General features: G+C 39.1%; 4 protein-coding genes across 6 annotated transcripts; 1 reads left to right on the plus strand and 3 right to left on the minus strand.

The window, feature by feature from the left end:
• Positions 1-19: 19 nt before the first annotated feature.
• FipoQ (F-box/LRR-repeat protein FipoQ) lies at positions 20-6,772 on the minus strand. 3 transcript variants are annotated; one of them, XM_090154669.1, is made up of 6 exons: positions 6,361-6,772; positions 1,651-1,861; positions 1,058-1,588; positions 836-1,002; positions 561-763; positions 20-494 (listed from the first exon to the last, which is right to left on the minus strand). In XM_090154669.1, the coding sequence occupies exons 1-6, from the start codon at positions 6,424-6,426 to the stop codon at positions 143-145; spliced, it is 1,530 nt and encodes a 509-aa protein (XP_090010795.1). In that variant the 5' UTR covers positions 6,427-6,772; the 3' UTR covers positions 20-142. The 3 variants fall into 3 exon arrangements, with proteins under 3 accessions (XP_090010795.1, XP_090010794.1, XP_090010796.1); XM_090154668.1 differs by lacking the exon at positions 6,361-6,772 and adding an exon at positions 2,649-2,744; XM_090154670.1 differs by lacking the exon at positions 6,361-6,772 and adding an exon at positions 2,636-2,726.
• Zip99C (Zinc transporter Zip99C) lies at positions 4,024-11,320 on the plus strand. The gene is made up of 9 exons (XM_090154672.1): positions 4,024-4,649; positions 7,301-7,375; positions 7,444-7,574; positions 9,804-9,929; positions 10,014-10,103; positions 10,174-10,287; positions 10,399-10,468; positions 10,532-10,631; positions 10,782-11,320. Exons 1-9 carry the CDS (start codon positions 4,463-4,465, stop codon positions 10,855-10,857), a joined length of 969 nt encoding a protein of 322 aa, XP_090010798.1. The 5' UTR covers positions 4,024-4,462; the 3' UTR covers positions 10,858-11,320.
• LOC149935246 (heme A synthase COX15) lies at positions 11,030-13,295 on the minus strand. Its single transcript, XM_090154671.1, has 9 exons — positions 13,157-13,295; positions 12,948-13,090; positions 12,766-12,885; positions 12,512-12,698; positions 12,273-12,440; positions 12,123-12,204; positions 11,906-12,060; positions 11,729-11,842; positions 11,030-11,616 (listed from the first exon to the last, which is right to left on the minus strand). The coding sequence occupies exons 1-9, from the start codon at positions 13,259-13,261 to the stop codon at positions 11,476-11,478; spliced, it is 1,215 nt and encodes a 404-aa protein (XP_090010797.1). The 5' UTR covers positions 13,262-13,295; the 3' UTR covers positions 11,030-11,475.
• Positions 13,296-15,709: 2,414 nt separating this feature from the next.
• LOC149935247 (uncharacterized) lies at positions 15,710-17,593 on the minus strand. The gene is made up of 6 exons (XM_090153560.1): positions 17,488-17,593; positions 16,902-17,208; positions 16,577-16,618; positions 16,409-16,509; positions 16,218-16,352; positions 15,710-16,041 (listed from the first exon to the last, which is right to left on the minus strand). Exons 1-6 carry the CDS (start codon positions 17,591-17,593, stop codon positions 15,710-15,712), a joined length of 1,023 nt encoding a protein of 340 aa, XP_090009686.1.
• Between the last annotated feature and the right edge of the window lie 1,008 nt (positions 17,594-18,601).

Below are 18,601 nucleotides of genomic sequence, written 5' to 3' on the forward strand. Positions count from 1 at the left end.
GTGACGGAAAAATAAACAGTTTGAATCTTAGAAAAAGGAAAAATATATTATGTTCCTTAATGTTATTATAATATAACGTTTCTTCTGGTTGAGGGGACGGGGGTCAGTGGATTAGATGACTAGGGTTGTATTAAAATACTGGTTAATTGAAAATAAGTTGGTTGTAAAAAGTTAACAGGTAACAGAGGGTTTCCCGGCAATTGTTAGTGGTTCTGACCACCGTGCCGCGGTCAGCGCGCTCGAAGTTGGACTTGACCAGTTCGAAGTATTTGCCGTCACTGAGAACGAGGCTTCGAAGACGCAGACACTTGACTCGAATGGCGTCGATGGCTTTGCTGCTGCGGTCGCTAAAACGCAACGTTTCCATGTCCCAACGCATCTCCAGCCGTTCGACGTAAGGGCAGTTGTTGGCGAGCGAATCCACCAGCGAGTCCACGTGCACCTTTTGCGTGATTTTTTGGCAACAGCCTTCGGGCATTCCCATCACGAAGATTCTGAACAACGCGTCAAAGTGTTCAACGATTAAACGCATCATGGAATACAATTTAAAATGAACTCACTTTCCATTCTTCATAAGAGGCAAGACGGCCGTCCAAAAAGGTTCGGTCAACTGAGGAATTCCGGATAGTTGCAGGCCCAACAGTTGGGGTCCTTGCATCTTGAGGACGTTGAGCAGCATTTCGTCAGAGATGTTTTCGTTGCGATCCAAATCCAAAGCTTGCAAGTTCTTAATGTTGCCCTTTTCGACGAACTCTTTCATCACCTTGCGTAGGCAATAAATACCGCGTCATCGACGTGTTTGCTTTTTCATAGAAGTAGGTGTTAAGAGTCCAACCTGATCCGTGAAGGCGTCTTGCTGTCCGGCGCTGAGATATCTAATGGCCGGAAGATGAGTCAGCAATTCAATCAGACACTCGCTGCTCAGATCGGTCGCCGTAATGTCCAGCTCCTGGATATTGGTCTTATCCCATTCCACCGCTAATACGTGTTCGTTCTTAAGGCCTACGAAAATCACATTTGTAGCCCCGAAATTAAGGAAGGAAAATACGCGTTTTACCAGTTTGTTGCATGAGTAGCGTCTTGAGCTTCTTGCAGCGGGAAAGTAGAAGCTTCAGGATAGAACCGGTGAATTTGGTGCAGAAATTGATAGAAAGACACTCGAGCTGGGTGCAATTGGAGCTCAAGGACTCGACGTGACTGTCATCCACGAACACGATGCCGTACAAGTTGACCACCCTCAAGTTGGGGACGCAACTCTTGAGCTTGTGTATGTTGATGACCTCGTATATTTCCTCTTCCTCCTCTTCCACCTTCTCGTAAGTGCCAATCAAATGAAGCACCTCCAAACCGTTGATGAAGTTGTAGATCTTTCTCATGAAACCTTCCATGAAGATGACCTCGGAAAGACAGATGCACATGACGCGAAGTTTGGTCGGGAAGTTCTGAAGGTCGTTGAAATCGTGCAACTGCATGGCCGTCGAGAAATCCAGCAACATGTGAGTCAAGTTGGGACATTTGTTGCCCAGTTCGTGAAGAACCGTGTGCGTGATCAAATCGATGGGAAGCTCAATGTAACGCAGGGATGGACCTGAAAGGAAATGTCGGACGTCAAAACGGCGGAAATCACTAATATACTTTACAAATAATCACCGAATCTGACGGAGATGAGGGCTAGTAAGGTCTCGATGTTGGGGACGTGCAATCCGGAGATTTCAGCCCTGAGGGAGACGTGCGTCCACAGACGAGTGTCGCAAGAGATCATTCGCCATTTTTTGCACACCCTGGCCAATCGGGAAACTTGTCCATGCGGCAGATACGAAAATATCTTCAGCAGGATTTTATCGGGCATTTTCTCGATGGTCTGTCGGAAATAGGACGTAGGATTAGGCTTAATTACTTCCACGGAACCTCAATTTCTTCAGCCTACCAAAGATTTTAATTCCAAAAATAACTAAGCGGAGGCGTAACTTAAAACGGGGAAGAATATATTACAACCATTACGCAAAGACTTAATGAGCTGGTTCCCGTTTAAGCCTCAATAAAAACGCTCGTGTTTACCGAGTTATTTTTAGCGTTTCGGGGGCATATATTTAGGAAGACGCGCACACACTTTGATGGGATTAAACCCACTCCATAAAGGACAACGCGTTCCGTGTGATAAGAGGCCGAAATAATGGTCCGTCAAACGATAGGCGGCCACCTATACTTCATCACACCTTGAAACGATGACGTTTTGCAAGCTACTAATCCTTTTGGCGGGCCTGGCAGTCCCCTTTTTGGCACGTCTTCGCTATAAAACTCGAACGCGAACCGAGTGGAGAAGTTGAAACGCGCGCTATCGCTTACTTCTACAGATTTGGCGTTTCTATTTCGGTCGCGAAAACGCGGCGGATTAATTTTAGCCGCGTGGAAAATACCTAAATCTAATCAAAAACAAAATGAAATATTACGTACTGAGAATAGGCATATATATTTTTAAATACAAGTGTAAGGTGGAATTTGGGATTGTAAATATCGGAGGATAATTTTAATGTCAATATGGAAAAGGCGCTCGTAATAGGTTCAATAACAAATAGGTCGATGAGGTTAATCAATATTACGAAAAATGTCAAGATGAAATCAAAGGAATAGGCACCACGATTCCTTACCGCGCGTATCTTCTTTTGCATTGAGCCATCTTTGGAGTCTTTGAGGTTGGCGATCGCCGCCGAAGACACATCTTGAGTGACGGCCCACATCGAGAGTCTGCGGTCCATGGTAGGGGTACCGCGCCCTTATATACTAAGGCAACCGGGGGGGGGGGGGTGAAAGAGGCGGGGCTCTCCTTAATGACAAAAACTACCGTTTCCACGTTAATTTACAATCTTGGCAGAGATAACTGGCCCCTCCTTTAAACCTTAGTGTAACAAAAAGGGGGCCTAGGCTGTGTCTCCGAGAATAATTGGCATACCAGGAGTGCAAACCTCACGTTCGCTCTTCAGTAGTGCGCGAGAGGGCCGCGGCGAGTAGATGAAGAGACGCTGGCTGTTGGGGGGAGCGCGGGACATTTATTTATAGACCACCATCCCGGCACTCTCTCTACATTCTCAAAAAGAGATAGTTTTTCTCACTCAGATCTCAATCGAAATGGAACTACTACGGAAATTATCCGCGCGAAACATATCAGAAAGTAAATTGAAATCGCGTTTGCGATATGAAATTATAAAGAATTTTCCGTGCTAATTCGCACGAAGTAGACTCGTCGGAATTTTAGATGACGCGAAAATACCTCCCGATAATTTCACATTTGCTCTAAGCATCGCCATTACCGTGTCTAAACGTACACGAAAGAAAGACTTCATTCGATGTTAATAGTAAAGGAGGTACGTGGAAATCCCGAATCAAATAAAGCGCCTTACTAAAAAAGCGCCATCTGCCTTCCTGGAGACGAAATACAGTTCATTCAGTGTCGAGTCAATTATTACAAAATTAGGTTTCAAAAACAATATTTAACTCAGTGAAAAAATTACTTTTTTTAAAATAAATCTGCGTTTAAGTGTTATATTTAAAATCAATCCGGCGCTAGTTACCTACGATCAATATCTTAAACAAGAAGTCGCGCGAAAGTCAGTTTGAAACTAAAAACCAAATACCGTAAAAAGAATAACGACGTCGTAGCCTCGTGGGTCCCAAGTATCAAAAACGTTAGCCTCAAATGTTACGTTTAAAATAAAGCTAAAACATGACACGTCCGATATACCCGTATTTAAATAAAAATAATTGAAATTTGTACAACGTAGCAATCGCTCTTTGTATTTTCTCTCTCTCGGTAGAAAGAACGAAATAACGGTTTTTGACATTTCGCGAAAAATGTTCGAAGAACTTTCGCTCGTTATTAAAAACGGAACACGTCATTGGAAACATAAACAAAATTTCGGTACGAGTGGGAGGCTGGAGGGAAAGAAGGGGGGCGGGAAGGAAGGGGAGGGCGAGATTGCGGCGGGCGCCTCGGACGTGGGATTCGCGATTTCGGAGGGGCTATGAGTGTGATTCCCGGAGAACGCATCTCCCCGCAGTCACAGAGCGAAAGATGGCCGCGAGACGAGACTACACCGCGTGAGTGAATGGCATCCGCTTTTTAATTCCGAAAATCCGTGAAGAGGTCAGGTGCTCACCGAGATTTAATAAATATCTGGCTTATCTGTCACTCGTTGCGAGTAGATGATATAATGCGCGGCTCAGCCCCTGTTGATCCATTCTCAACTCGAGTGTCGTGAGAGAGCAGTTGCTTGATTCGAAACTTCAAACGTTGTATCCCCAAAAATATCTCGCGGATGCCCCGTATCTCGCGGATGCCCCGAAGGCAATTTACAAGGACCGACCTCAACAAAGCGCGCTTATTCAACTAGAGTAACTTCGTCCCCTCAACGTTGGAAAATAGTTGGTAATTAGCGGCCGAGATAGTTGTTAAAATTCCCAGAACATGGAAGTGGTCGTAGACGCGGTTACGTCGCTGACCAGCGGTCATACGAACGGTACGACCATTTGCGGACCGGGTCAACAAACTTGGCTTCTGTCAATCGCGGCAACTTGCGCCGTCGGACTAAGCGGGATCATCCCGTTGGCGATTATACCGGTTGAAGTGGCTCAAAAACCGACCAAAAAAGATGGTAAGTGGGTAAAAAGATATTTGTGGAAGTTTGTTTATATTTTTATCCTTCCCCGCATCCTGATCGTTTAACATAAACGTCCCTGCCATCCCCGTCCTCAAATCGTAGGAGTAACGAAAAGTCATTATAAATTACATTTATTAAAAAAAGAGATAAAGTTTCTAAAAACTATCAACTTCAGCATAAACTGGAGGTTTTGTAGACTGTCATAATATGATATATGAATGGCACTATCCTATTAAGGTTTCTAGGTTCGTGCCATCAAACACGAAATGACAAAACATTGTACGCGTATATGAAACTAAACATCAAAATGTACAATAATATTACGCTTCATTATTTTTTCGCCAATCTGGATATTTTTCATTTAATAAAACTTTCGCGTATAAGAACCCTTCCGGATTCTTTTAGAATCTCATCTGAAAAAAGTTGTTCTTACGCAACGACTTCTCGTCCCTTTCGAAGAGCAAACGCGGAAGTTAATATTTAATAGTTTGATTCCAAGTAGAGATGCTGTTCGTGACCGAAAACTATCGCTACGCCACCTTTGGTTCGCCATTGAAACCTAGATAGGTAGCGGCTGAAGCAGACGAAAATCTTTATTCGTAAATTTGACTTTATAAATAATGATACTTGCATTTTAATATAAGTTTTGCATCGTTTGCTTATATTTTGATAAGTTTATTTAAAAAAAAATGTTCTATGCCTTTTTAATTAAAGACACTAGATCATAGGCGCAACCTTGGAGAAGCTAGCGCCGTTACGCCTACATTCGTTTCAGTCGCGAATAGGAACCACAGGCAAATTTTCCTTAATTCGCCAATTTCAATAACATTACCATCGGTTTCAAACATATTGCACTGAATAAGGCAACGCGTTCTTAAAATTAGTCTCGCGTAAAAGTACTTTCTGGCCAATTGCGATAAAATAAAAGCGCCTGTCGAAACTATTGAAATTGGCTGTACTTGTGGTATTTTAAACTACATTTACATTATTGAAACTGGTGGATTCGCTAAACGCCGTTATGGTTATATATCAAGGCCGGGTTTATTATATTAATTTAACGCCTTCCAGGCGCGCGGTAGTTTAGAACGTTCCACCAAAGAAACCATAAAAATTAAACAAAGAAAAGTAAAACTAAAAAAGGTCTTTGTCGGTGGGAGATGTACGAACGCGGTAGCATCAATCGGAGAAACCCGGTCTCTTCAAAGGGGTTTTTTAATCAGTCATCAAAAACCTATTAACGGTTTATTTCGATTTTTATCTCGACGACTCTTCGTCGATTTTTATTGAAAGACGACCTTTTTTTTATTTTTAAAACACAGGTAGCGTCGTTTTATTTTTGGTTGTATCGCAATCTTATCGGAAGCTTTCTTTTCCCGATACTAATGACCCCGCGAGAACAAGAAATTGATAGATTTTCCGACAAATCTCGAGTAGTTTTCAAATATAAAGAAAACATTTTCCAGGCGCGATTTCTACGCACCCTTGTAAAATCATTCTTATCTTATAGATAAAATAAAACCGATTTTGAGTTTTCGGTCCAGCACACTAAGCACATTTCACTAGCGCTTTGAACAATAGGAATCCCTCCAGTGACTCACATTTTTTATGTAGAAACTCGAAACATTTTTTCTGGGTAAATAGGCCTAACGGTACTCGTATCGCGTTTGTACAGCGGGCGGGGATGGTAAAAACAAAGAGTACTTACAATACGATCCTTCGTTGTTTTGGTTGAAAGCCGTCGGGACGATTTCTTGTCGCTAGATCCCAACATTTTCTGGGTGAATAAGTGTCCCGTTGTCTATACGCTTTTCCGAGACAGCTCGAAGGTCTGATTTGTCGAGTGGTCGGCCAAGTATTCGGGGACGTGATCCAGCTGTCTAGCCACTAGGAAGAAACCACGAACTAATTTTAAGGCCGTGGTTCAAAATAAAGACAATTGCTGATCGCGTCTCGCTGTCTGTTCCTCGCGGTTGTGTAGGACCATCCCCTGGATGGGCGACCGCCCTACCGGAAAGTATAATCGTAAAGTCGTACGATCCGTCGCGACTCCTTAACCGAGCCATCCCCGCGTTTGTTGACGTAAGCGAGCGTACGTCGTTGCTTCGGACGCGAACTCCCGACACCGAATCAGATGTGGTCGGGCATCTTCTAGCAGATGGCTCAGAAAGTGCTATTAAAGCAAGCGCCGATTAGTTTCAGCATAGCGTACAGTCGTGCATCCTATTTTTACTTCGCCCTAATCAACCCTTCTCTTGTTTCCATTCTATGGAGATTTGAAAATACCGACTCCATCGCACCCACCCACCCCGCTCCGTAACACAAAAACCAACGATATAAAAGACACCAGAGGTCTAGTCTAAATCCCGACAAAGCTCTATTGTCGGAGATTAGCATCAGTGACGAATTAGCACTCTCATCCGTTATAGTCTCCGGGACAATTCCATAAATATAGTCTTTCCGGAGAGGATGCGTGGTAGATTCGTTTCGGAATAATTGTGATTCATGCCTTTTTAAACGTCGGTAAAGAGATCTAATTTGAACGATTAAAAATCCTCGTTCTTTATAGGGTATGGATAAGGTCGTCTTCGGAGGCATTCTAAATAATAAAGGGTGATTTTTGAACGTATTCATTGGTTATTTTACAGATGGAGGTAAAGTTTTGAGACTTCTCTTGAGCTTCGCGGTCGGCGGTTTACTGGGAGATGTCTTTCTCCATCTCCGTAAGTTTAGTCAGCGAATTACGAATAAAAACACGCAACTGTTGATACGCCAAACGAATCTCTTACAGTTCCGGAAGCGTGGAACGCTTTACAGAGAAACCCGCTTCCCGGGGCGCATTTTCGAATGGGCTGTTGGATCCTAACGGGCATCTTCACTTTCGTCGTTGTAGAGATGATGTTCGCCGCAAATAGCGAAGACGTTCGTGCTCATTTATAATTGGAGCATACTCGACCATAGATTAATTAATTAATTAAAGGATGTTACATTGTTGAAAATACCTTATCCCATCGCCACCTAGCGATATTACACCGAGTTAAAGAGACCTTCCCGTTGATATGTTAGCCAGTTAAAGTGCCACAGAATCATTTGAGAAATTAGGCTCAAATTTCAGGCGAGGGGTAAGACACTTATGATTTTTGTGTACACCGGGAGTTCGAACTCTGCAGAGTTCTCGAGTGTTCTAGAGAGTTAATTGGTGAGTTCTAGAGAGTTCAAGGGTGAGTTCTAGAGAGTTCAAGGGTGAGTTCCAGAGAGTTCATTGGTGAGTTCAAGAGAGTTAATTGGTGAGTTCTAGAGAGTTCAAGGGTGAGTTCTAGAGAGTTCTCGAGAGTTCAAGGGTGAGTTCTAGAGAGTTCAAGGGTGAGTTCCAGAGAGTTAATTGGTGAGTTCTAGAGAGTTCTCGAGAGTTCAAGGGTGAGTTCCAGAGAGTTAATTGGTGAGTTCTCGAGAGTTTGGGAGAGTTCGTCTGAGTTCCAGAGAATTAATTGGTGAGTTCTCGAGAGTTCAAGGGTGAGTTCCAGAGAGATAATTGGTGAGTTCTCGAGAGTTCAAGGGTGAGTTCCAGAGAGTTTATGCGGGAGTTCGAGGAGAGTTTTATAGAGTTCAGGGGAGTTCATAATAGTTCCAATAGCAAATGTACACCTGAGTTCTTGAGTGTCTTACTCGATTTCAGGTAGCTCTTCTCCTTCCGTACCTCGTGATAGCCGTTACCATAAGTCTATAATATTATTCTTTAAGTTTGTCACTTTGGGGAATATTTTACTGAGAGCTAGTAATGAAGTGACGTCATCACAAGAGGAAAATCTAACCGAGCGAGGCTCTGTCAAATGCTACGTGTGACGCGGGAGTAAGCGGACACAAAACGGCGACGAAGCCCGTAATGTAGTCTGTCTTGTGAATAGCTCTCAGTAAAACTTTTGCATGTGAAGTATAGGAAATGTCACACTTATATAATAATATTTTACACTTATGCCGATACGACCAATCAAATTCCTACATTTTTAATTAAATATTTCCGCATTTCAAAAGATTATGTGACCTTTTTAACAGAAGCTAGGGATGATTGGCGCTAGTTACGTAACAAACAAGTCGTAGCGCGTGTTACCATGAATGCATTTATTCCAACCATTAATATCGAACTGCATTAGATAGTAGAGCCTCAGTCGCTAGGATGGGAGCGTGGGAGGGACAACATCTTGAAACTTGACTAACTTTCAGTGCCAAGGCGTAGCTTGAAATTTATTTTCTAAAATTATAATACACATCTTTTTGATTGAAATAAAATAGGTAAGAATATTAAAAATAAATTATTTTATTTATGATTATCAATTGATTTTGTAGTAAAATATTTTTCCAAGAATCACTAGTCATTTTCTTCGCCGGTTAAATCGCGCAATCCCGGAAAAGTTTGGTCATGATGGTTTTGACCACCATGTTTTGACAAAGGTCTGTCTCCTGAAGTCCTGATTGGCTCAAGTGATTACGTAAAATGCAAAAAGGCACCGCCCATCTTATCCCCGATGGTAGAAAGGGTGATACAAGGTGGTTTCTTTTCGCCTGTTCTCGGACTAAAAGTGTACTCTTTTTACCCTAAAATGTTTTGTTCGCCTGTTCCGGGGATGAGAATTACTCCGCCCAACAAACTATTCGCTTGTTCAGGAGTATTAGGGCTACTCTTTTTACTTCTTCTGAAAAGGAGGTGTAAAGAGAGTAATTCGTATTTTGTCGTCTGCTAACCAGAATTTATCCGCTAAAAAGGCCACAGGCAGGCATTTTGTAAAAACTTTTTTACTCCGACTCAAACTATTCGCCATCACAGCATCGGAGTAAAATGACGTCATAGCCTTACTCTTCTTACCCTACTCGGAAATTCCGGAAAAAGCGAAAAGAAACCACCTATAGAGTAATGGCAATGCTACGTCACACGACGTCACCCATGCTTTTTCCTATTCATAAAAAATTCGCGCCCACAATGGCGGCCAAAAGCTACGGAATGATACTACTCTATAGTTCGATATTCATGGTTGAAATGAATACATTCATGGTGTTACTAGAAGATTTTTTATTAAGTTCATACTCCCTTTAAACATCCTTTAGTTTATTAATCCGCGCTCGATCTGTTACTGAAAACGTCTTCATCTTTTACAGTCGTCCAAAAGGGACCAATTGCAATACGAGAGGGCCAAGATGAGCAACGGCCACACGAACAACAACGAAAGTCCGTGCCATACGAATGTACACTCCAAATTAGTCAAGGAAGAATCCAAAATACACGTAAAACCATTTTCACGTTACTGCCGTTTGTAAACGACACTTCGTGGTTAACCGACTAAATATTTTGCTATTTTGTTTTCAAAGATTGCCGGTTACCTAAATCTAATAGCAAATGCCATAGACAATTTCTCTCATGGCTTGGCCGTGGCTGCCAGTTTCATCGTTGGAACTAAGGTTCTATTTCTTTATCTTTAACAATTTATATTATTAATAATAGTCAACTGAAATTTTCGTTATCATTTAGATGGGATTGGTAACAACGGCGGCAATTTTAATACACGAAATTCCGCACGAATTCGGAGATTTCGCCATCTTATTAAAATCGGGTTTCGACAGGTGGGCAGCCGCCAAAGCCCAGGTAAAAACGACGCAATTTTGACTGGACCGTCATCTGAAAATTGGCTCTGAAAGCCAAGTTAAAGGAGCAAAGGATAATCTCTTTTAAACTTATCACGTTTTTCTTTTATAGATATCTACCGCCATAATAGGCGTTATGGGCGCTGTTGTGGCCTTGTCTTCCAATTCAATGGAAGATGTTGGTATGTCAAAAATGACAAAAACGAAATTGTAACAAAATGTGAAGTAAATCAAATGGTTTTTAGGCAATAGTACGTCTTGGATTTTACCCTTCACTGCTGGGGGATTCATCAACATTGCTTTAGTCAACATTCTTCCAGACTTGATGAAAGAGAGTAATCCTTGGTAATGGAATAATGTTTTGGCCTTTTCCCAATTTAATCACTATATTACCAGAGAAAGCTGGTAAAAGCTGTCGTTTTATGGGGAAACGTTCTACCTCGCTAAGATAAATTACAAACAAGAACGATTTTATAATTTTTTGTTTTCATTTAGGGAATCTGTGAAACAGATTTTGTGCATTTGCGGAGGAATAGCTGTGATGGGAATTGTTGGAGTAATAGTTGAATAATATAAAATTGAAACGTTTTTTAAGAAAATTACTATTCCAAAATTATATTTTTATACATAACATTCTCCTCTCACTCTTTCTACGAAAAAATTCTTTAAAGAAAACGTCACTTTATTGCAGGCATTTAAAATAATTTATATTATTTTAACGTAGTAAGAAACTATTTATAGTTTTGTTTTCATCTGTTATGTAAATTATGTAGTTATAATTACAATTTATAATGTATGTGTACTTTAAACTGCTTCTTAATTGTTTAATTTTAAATATTTTGGTACAAAAAAAAAAGGTACCAGTACTAGTCATGAACAAATTAATACTATAATATTTGTTTTTGCAATTTTGCTTTGGCATTTTTTTTTCCAATTTTCATTTAGTCAAATTTTTGTTAGACAAAGTTAATTTAATCCAAAATTTTAACCAAAATGTTGTGATAAATTGAGCAATAAAAAGCTTTTACTTTTAATTTTTGGCTCAATTTAATTCAAGGGTTAATATTTAACTAATTTGAAAGGAGCCTGAAAGGAGGACATACATTATCACAAAATTAACGCAGTATATTTCAAATATACCGAGTTCAGTCACTTATAATTTAGATAAAATTGTTAAAAACCATTGTTTTTAAATGCGTATCCTTTTCAATAGTTTGAGCTCGTGCGTTAACCAGACGGAAGTTGACAGCAGAGTTAAAGCTCCGGCTTGGTGACAAACAGCTAGTGGCTTTGGAACATAAAGAAGCAACGTGGCAATTCCCATCCCAACCTGACATTTGCAATAATATTGTATTTTTACAAACAGATCAAATGCTCCTTAGATAATTATTACCTAATACACTTAATAGGTAATCTCTGTAATAAAGAACCTTAAAACTTACTTGCAACATTCCAACAGCAAACATGGCATTTGCGGCCATTCTAGCTCGAGGTGGTAATGGTAATTTTCGTGAATAAAGCCATAATGCTGATACGAGGCAAAATACTGTTTCTCCCTTTAATGAAATTTAATGATGAATTTTTTGTTAACTTTTTCATAGGGTTAAAAACAAATGTACCAATATTCTGTGGTCAAACTGCACTGTAGTTGGATTTTCAGTAAAATTTCTATGTTTAGGTTCAAAAGCTAGAATGTCAGAGGGTATCCAACGGTCTGCCATTTTTGGAAACGAGTTGTAAACTAGGCCAGCTTCCAGACCAGCCACAAAAGCTCCTGTTAATAAGAAACTTTTGTATTAGGTTTTATCAAATTTAAATATCATATACGGTTACTACCTGAAAATGCTGTTAGAAATATTAATGATTTAGTTCCATGAGCTAATTTCCAAAACAATTTCATTTGTTTAGTCAACGGTGTCTATTATGCAAGAAGACATTTGTTTACTACTTAAAAGGTTCAATAGCACAAGGCATGAAAATTTTTACTTTTTGAGGAGGAAATAAATGACCCAACCCAGAAAAGAGTAACAGACTGTAAAAAACAAATGCTGTTCCTAAGTGGGCTGCTAATCTATACTGGCTGACACGAGCAACTGGATTCGGCTCGTTCTTTTCTTCCAAGCCACTTTTAACCATGTACCAGCCTAATAAGCCCTAGAAAAGTGAAAGTATGTTAAAACTACATTGCTCAAGTTAACTAGAAATATCTTTAAAACAAAAATCACCTGGAATGCTAACAATCCACCAAAAATCAGTATTCTGGGCTTCATTGCTTTGGCGAACCAGCCTTTATACCAAAAACAAGCGGCTGGTAAATAGTAGAAAGCGCCAATGGCTCTACCCCAGCTTCTATGTACATACTCCATCCACCATATAAATTTAAACTCATTCAAAGTCATATTCTGATTTGTTCTTAATGTAACGTTAAAATTATTAGATCCACATAAATCTATTTCCACCATAACGATTTAATTCGTACAGTTTATATTCGGGATATTGCTGGTATTTAGAAAATTCAGCTTCCCATTGCTCCTGAGAACTGGGTGGTACTTCTTTAAAGAGATGCCAATCAACCATTGAAAGGCCAGATTTGGTCAACCTAAAAGAGGTCTGTTACAGATTTTGGCATTATAACATTTTCATTACGAATATTCTCTATACCTTGTAGTTCCTCCAAGAATAACAGTACCAAACACCATGCCTCCACAAGCCAAAAGCCATCTGCCAACCCATTTCTGCCCATGAAGGGGTATTTCCGTAACAGGAGTAGCAACAGCGTATGTTACATTTTTTCGAACACATAACTATAAGAATAGCATTATGCACTTCACTTTAGAAAAATAAAATATCAAGGAAGACAATATATATACCAATTTCGAGGTGAAAATATTTTTATTGCCTTTGGCATGACTTATTCTTTTAAAATTATTAGTTCCACAAGAACGAATATATCCTATATATCGGACTAGATTCATATTTAAATTTTAAATTTTAATTTTCATACACATTCTCTGGCACCAGTGTCAATCTGCCAGAACGAAAATTGGAAAAGTACATTTTTGGCTACGGTAGGGAACGCGAAAAAAGAAAAAGAATGTTGGACTAAACTAAAGAAACACGAGTTTAACAGTTATATCCCATTTCTACTAAGAAAAATGAATAAATTATCGATTGATATAAAATATAGACGTAAACGTCCTAAACAAGTGTAAATATAAACATAAACGTATATCTAAACATTGCCGTATTTCGAGTTCAACGGGTTTTTATACCGTTCCCTAATGGTAACGTCCGAGCCGAATTACGCAAATATGACAAGGGAGAACTATTTCAAATTAATACCATTAAATCTAGGTTAAATTACCTATCGAATGATACAAAGTATAGACGTGTACGTCCTAAATAACCTGAACTATTAATTTCTAAACATTACCGTATTTCACGTTTAGATTTTTTCATTCGTTTCCTGTAATGTCACATTTCAAGCCGAATTGCGCCAATATGAAAAGGCAGAATTATTTAACATTGCTACTATTAAATCTAGGTTAAATAAATAATTCTGCCTTGTCATATTTGCGCAATTCGGCTTGAAATGTGACATTACAGGAAACGAATGAAAAAGGTTAAACGCGGAATACGGTAATGTGCTACCTGAATTAAAGGCTTTAAAAGTCGCTCGATGACTTAGGCCTAAGGTGGTGCCTTGGGTATTAGCCTAGCTGATTATTATTATTATTATTATTAATTAATCAGCCGTATTCTGCGTGACCCCCTAGGCAAGAAGGGAACCGCCCTCTTGCTTAAGAAGCTCCGGTTGGCTGAAATGTTTGGCGGGAATTCTCTTGCCTTTGCTTTTCTATTGGCTGTGGTTACGTCATGAGTGTTACGTAACATTTTGACTTCCGGCGCTCGTTCCGCCATTTTGTTATCACTTTTCATTATGGCGCTTCCCGGAGCTGTTGCTGCTGTCGCCGCACTAGCTGCGTTAGGCTTAGAAGAAAATGAAATTTATAGAAGAGAACGCCGCGATGCCTTCGAAATGCCGGATAGGGAATTTCTTTCCCAATACCGTATGGAAAAAGGTGATGTGCGTCGTTTATGCGATTTATTAAGGACAAATTTGATAAAACAAGATGTCAACCAGTATGTTCTGAGTGTTGAAGATGAAGTGTTATCGACCTTACTATTTTATGGCTCTGGCTCTTTCCAACGTATCGTAGCTAGCAACTATGAAACTGGAATGAGCCAACCATCTGTTAGTAGGTCAATAAATAGAGTTACCAGAGCTATTATTGAAACTATGCCTAACACATGCGTGTTTCCTGTATTCGCTGAGACGGTTGAAGAAATTAAGGTATGTTTTATTACATTTTACTGTGATGGTCACACAATTACAAATTTTCATAATTTCAGAGGTCATTCTTGCATAGGTGTGCTTTACCGCATATCATAGGAGCAGTTGATTGTACCCATGTGAATATAAAGGCACCAAGTGAAAATGCTGTAGAGTATCTTAACCGACATCGAAACCACTCAATCAATGTCCAAATAGTCTGTGATAATAACCTCAGGATTCTTAATGTCGTTGCTCGTTGGCCTGGCTGCATACATGATTCTTTCATTTGGCGTAACTGTGGGTTATTCCAAAGTTTTGTTAATGGCAGAATTCCTGTAGGTTATTTACTTGGTGATAATGGTTACGGACTGCAACCTTGGCTGATAACTCCCATCTTGGATGCTGTTACACCAAATGAGCTAGAATTTAATAACAGACATAAACGAGGTAAGGTGTAACTATTATTGTAAGTTTCCAAATAATCAAAAGATGTTGATATAATAGGAAGAAATGTTATTGAACGTCTAAATGGCGTTTTAAAATCAAGATTTAGGTGTCTTGATGAAAGTGGAGGACATTTGTGTTATGAGCCAGCAAAAGTCTGTGAAATTATCACAGCTTGTTGTTATTTGCACAATTATTGCATTGACAACAACGTTCCTCACCCTGTAGCACCTGGTAAATAAAAATTGTTAAATATTAAGACCTTGAATGTTAATTATTTCTGAAACATTTTGGCTTTTACTTACAGCACAGGTAGCTGCAGATGTACTCAGGATTGCTGCGGCCCATGAAATGCAAAATGACGAGTTAGAGGAAGTGGGAGAGGACAACTTTCTCGAACGTGGACGACTGTTACGACAACAGCTTGTAGACCTCTGTATCGCACACTAAAGGTATCATCAAATTTTATTTAACATTTTTATGAATAAAAAATCATATGAGTTATTTCATTTCCACACCACCCTCGAGGTAGAAATAATGGTGCGTTTTTTTTAACGAGGTATCCCATCACCACATTTAGTTACAATAACTGAAATTGGGTTCAGGCCTAAATCCTCGGGCATCATTACCACAAAAATTAAATTTACGACTCATCTACCACAACAGGTGGCTGCAGTTGACCAGCAGTGATTGCTAGCAATAGTTGGCATATTGCTTCGGTCTTTCGCTCTTCACAAGCCACCAACCTTTCAAGGGCATCCGCGAACCTCTTACAACTTTCGGCCACTACTTCAAGAGCTGAAGCATTCCTCTCCGAGGTATCAGCTACTCGAATCAAAGAGTCCCTTATTTCTTGCTGAGTCTCCTTCAACTCCACAATTTCCACAGCAAGCTTTTTTTCCTCCGAGGCAAAACCGTCCAGGGCATCACCAATTCTCTCCTTAAACGGGAGAGTACGTTTCCTTGAAGGCGGAACTATAAGAAGAATAGGGTTGAGCTTCAAGTGGACTGATGACGGCCAAGCAGCCAGAAACTGATTTGAGGAAAGTGTTCTCAAATCAGTCTCGTAGTGGATATTATAAAAACATCTCCCCACAGGTATTGTCCTTTTTTTTTGCAAATATTATTCATACTCATGTTATATATTTTACCAGCAGAGGTTTTTGATGCCACTTCTGGCCGTGCACTTGGAACATCTACAATGGGGGTGGTACTGGCTTCGTCCTGCTCTTGGAAGCTATGTGTAGAGCTTTGAACACTTTCACCCTGTTGACCATCATCGAAACCTATAACAACATTTGTATTACTATGAACAACAAGTCCAAATTGATAACAATCTTACTGGAAATGGAAATTCCACTTGTGATGTCATGTGCCACAGCATTAAATAGCCGCTGAAAAGGATTGCTATCGCCGCCAGTTTCTTTAGTTGATTGGCCATCGCTAGAAATGTATAATAGCTAAGGTTAATACGTATAATTCAATTTATTGGTAATTATTTATCAATTACAGGGCTATTTCATCCACAAACTGGAAGGTCTCTGGATCATTCCTTAAAAAAACATTTAAATTTGTAATTATTAGTGCTTTACGCATATTCGCATGTTTTGCCTGTATTTAAATATTTTGGCTTTGCTTATTTTTGCATGTTAATGTTTGGGCTGTATTTAATTTGTATGTCGTGCAATGGTTTTTTATCTTTTCCTCATTATTCAGTTAACCATTTTATTCAGCTTTTACCCTTGTATTTAAATTGTACTATAGTGGCTTTAATATTTGGAATGTAATACGCTGTATTATTTTTGAGAAAGTACGTTACAAATATGAATGTTTACTCTGTACTTCCAGAAGCTGCTGCACCATATGCAGTGTCGATACCACCTGGTATTCCGGCATATGACACCTCTGCAATTAGAGCTTTAACCCTCTCTTCCAATTCAGAAAGTTCTGGCAAATCAAATGCTGAACCTCCACCAGTTTGTCTTATCTTCGCATTTATTGAAGCGGCTTTAGCCCGAACACTTGATTTTAAAGAATTCCACTTCTTGCGGATGTCCGAGGGATTCCTATCTTGTGAGCCAATGCCGTTGACTGCGTCGGTTATTTCTATCCATAATTTATGCTGCTGGGTGTTCAGAGCACCTTGATAAAATTTATAAAATAATTTTTATAGAGGTAACGCTAGAACATTCTAAATTCATCTCAAAATATATGAAATAAGTCTTAGAAAGGTAACGCAAGAACTTGCTAAATTCCTCTCAAAATATATAAATTAGTTTTTAGAAGCGTAACGCAAGAACTTGCTAAATTCCTCTCAAAATATATAAATTAGTTTTTAGAAACGTAACGCGAGAACTTTCTAAATTCTTCCCAGCATGCTTTCATTAACAAGAGGTTTTGTAATTAAGATATGTAATGCACCTTTATGTTGACGAAGTTCTGAAAAGTTTGGTTCCTCCATCTTTGAAACCAGAATATTGGTTTCTTCCTCCGAAAAGGCTCTGCCTTTAATCTTCTTAGGTCCCATTACCAAGGGAAAATTGTCTCAAAATAGAATTTTATTAGCTTGTGATACAAATAATCAAAACCAACAAAAGAGAATTTTTTTATTTTAAAATGACTTTATATAGACAAAATTATACCATTAATAGTTACAACATACTACAAATTGATTTTGTGTATTGTAATGGTATTTATTTTTTTATTAATTATTGTATTACAACGATTTAATTGGATTAAATAAATGGCAAATTGAAAATAGTAGCACCATTATTGCATGTTAATTCTACATTATTAAAAGAGGTTAAGTAATACTTAAACGTCAAGAGTTTATGCTTTTCAAACAAAATTTAAAATTAAATAATTTGTATTTTAAAACAAAACAAATGTTTAATTTTTGTTATAAATAATTCTAACAAAAATAGTTAAAATTATTTAACTTTTTAATTATTTTTAACAATAACAAATAGATGGCTAATAAAAGGATATTTATTTTTAAGGATTACAAATAGATGGCGAACTAAATGTAAATAATTTGTGAGGGTCACAAATAGATGGCGAACTGAATTCAGATAATTTGTTACGGTCACGAATAGATGGCAGGCCACTAAGCTAGGAACTGAAAATAAACAGACTATTAAGTTATTGCTTAGTCCAGGCCATATTAAATAGTCTATGATTGAACTGCCTTAAGCTGAACTGAACTATCTGTATCATCTTTGCGTCATAGTAATGACGTTTGATAAGCCAATGGAAGGGCCAAAGCAAGAAGGCTTGAACGGGGGGGAGGGAGAACTGTTTCCTGTGTATTTCAGCCAACCGGAGCTTCTTAAGCAAGAGGGCGGTTCCCTTCTTGCCTAGGGGGTCACGCAGAATACGGCTGAATAGTTCAGGTTATTTAGAACGTACACGTCTATACTTTGTATCATTCGATAGGTAATTTAACCTAGATTTAATGGTTTCAATTTTAAATAGTTCTCCCTTGTCATATTTGCGCAATTTGGCCCGAAAGGTGACAATACAGGAAAGAAGAGGT

This window comes from Leiobunum rupestre, chromosome 7 (genome assembly GCF_980474605.1).
Source record: "Leiobunum rupestre chromosome 7, qqLeiRupe1.1.hap1, whole genome shotgun sequence".
NCBI lineage: Eukaryota > Metazoa > Arthropoda > Arachnida > Opiliones > Sclerosomatidae > Leiobunum > Leiobunum rupestre.

What these genes read in the sequence shown, in the direction of transcription:
- FipoQ (XM_090154668.1), bottom strand. Translation starts at nt 2,738, where the DNA reads ATGTGGGCCGTCACTCAAGATGTGTCTTCGGCGGCGATCGCCAACCTC. An exon ending in CCTCATCTCCGTCAGATTCG is followed by an intron (nt 1,589 to 1,650) that starts GTGATTATTTGT and finishes ATTTCCTTTCAG; the next exon opens with GTCCATCCCTGCGTTACATT. An exon ending in CCTCTTATGAAGAATGGAAA is followed by an intron (nt 495 to 560) that starts GTGAGTTCATTT and finishes CGCGTTGTTCAG; the next exon opens with AATCTTCGTGATGGGAATGC.
- Zip99C (XM_090154672.1), top strand. Translation starts at nt 4,463, where the DNA reads ATGGAAGTGGTCGTAGACGCGGTTACGTCGCTGACCAGCGGTCATACG. An exon ending in GGGCAGCCGCCAAAGCCCAG is followed by an intron (nt 10,288 to 10,398) that starts GTAAAAACGACG and finishes TTTCTTTTATAG; the next exon opens with ATATCTACCGCCATAATAGG. An exon ending in ATGAAAGAGAGTAATCCTTG is followed by an intron (nt 10,632 to 10,781) that starts GTAATGGAATAA and finishes GTTTTCATTTAG; the next exon opens with GGAATCTGTGAAACAGATTT.
- LOC149935246 (XM_090154671.1), bottom strand. Translation starts at nt 13,261, where the DNA reads ATGAATCTAGTCCGATATATAGGATATATTCGTTCTTGTGGAACTAAT. An exon ending in ATTCTTGGAGGAACTACAAG is followed by an intron (nt 12,886 to 12,947) that starts GTATAGAGAATA and finishes GACCTCTTTTAG; the next exon opens with GTTGACCAAATCTGGCCTTT. An exon ending in AGTTTGACCACAGAATATTG is followed by an intron (nt 11,843 to 11,905) that starts GTACATTTGTTT and finishes ATTTCATTAAAG; the next exon opens with GGAGAAACAGTATTTTGCCT.
- LOC149935247 (XM_090153560.1), bottom strand. Translation starts at nt 17,593, where the DNA reads ATGGGACCTAAGAAGATTAAAGGCAGAGCCTTTTCGGAGGAAGAAACC. An exon ending in GCAGCTTCTGGAAGTACAGA is followed by an intron (nt 16,619 to 16,901) that starts GTAAACATTCAT and finishes TGTTTTTTTAAG; the next exon opens with GAATGATCCAGAGACCTTCC. An exon ending in TTTGTGGATGAAATAGCCCT is followed by an intron (nt 16,510 to 16,576) that starts GTAATTGATAAA and finishes ATACATTTCTAG; the next exon opens with CGATGGCCAATCAACTAAAG.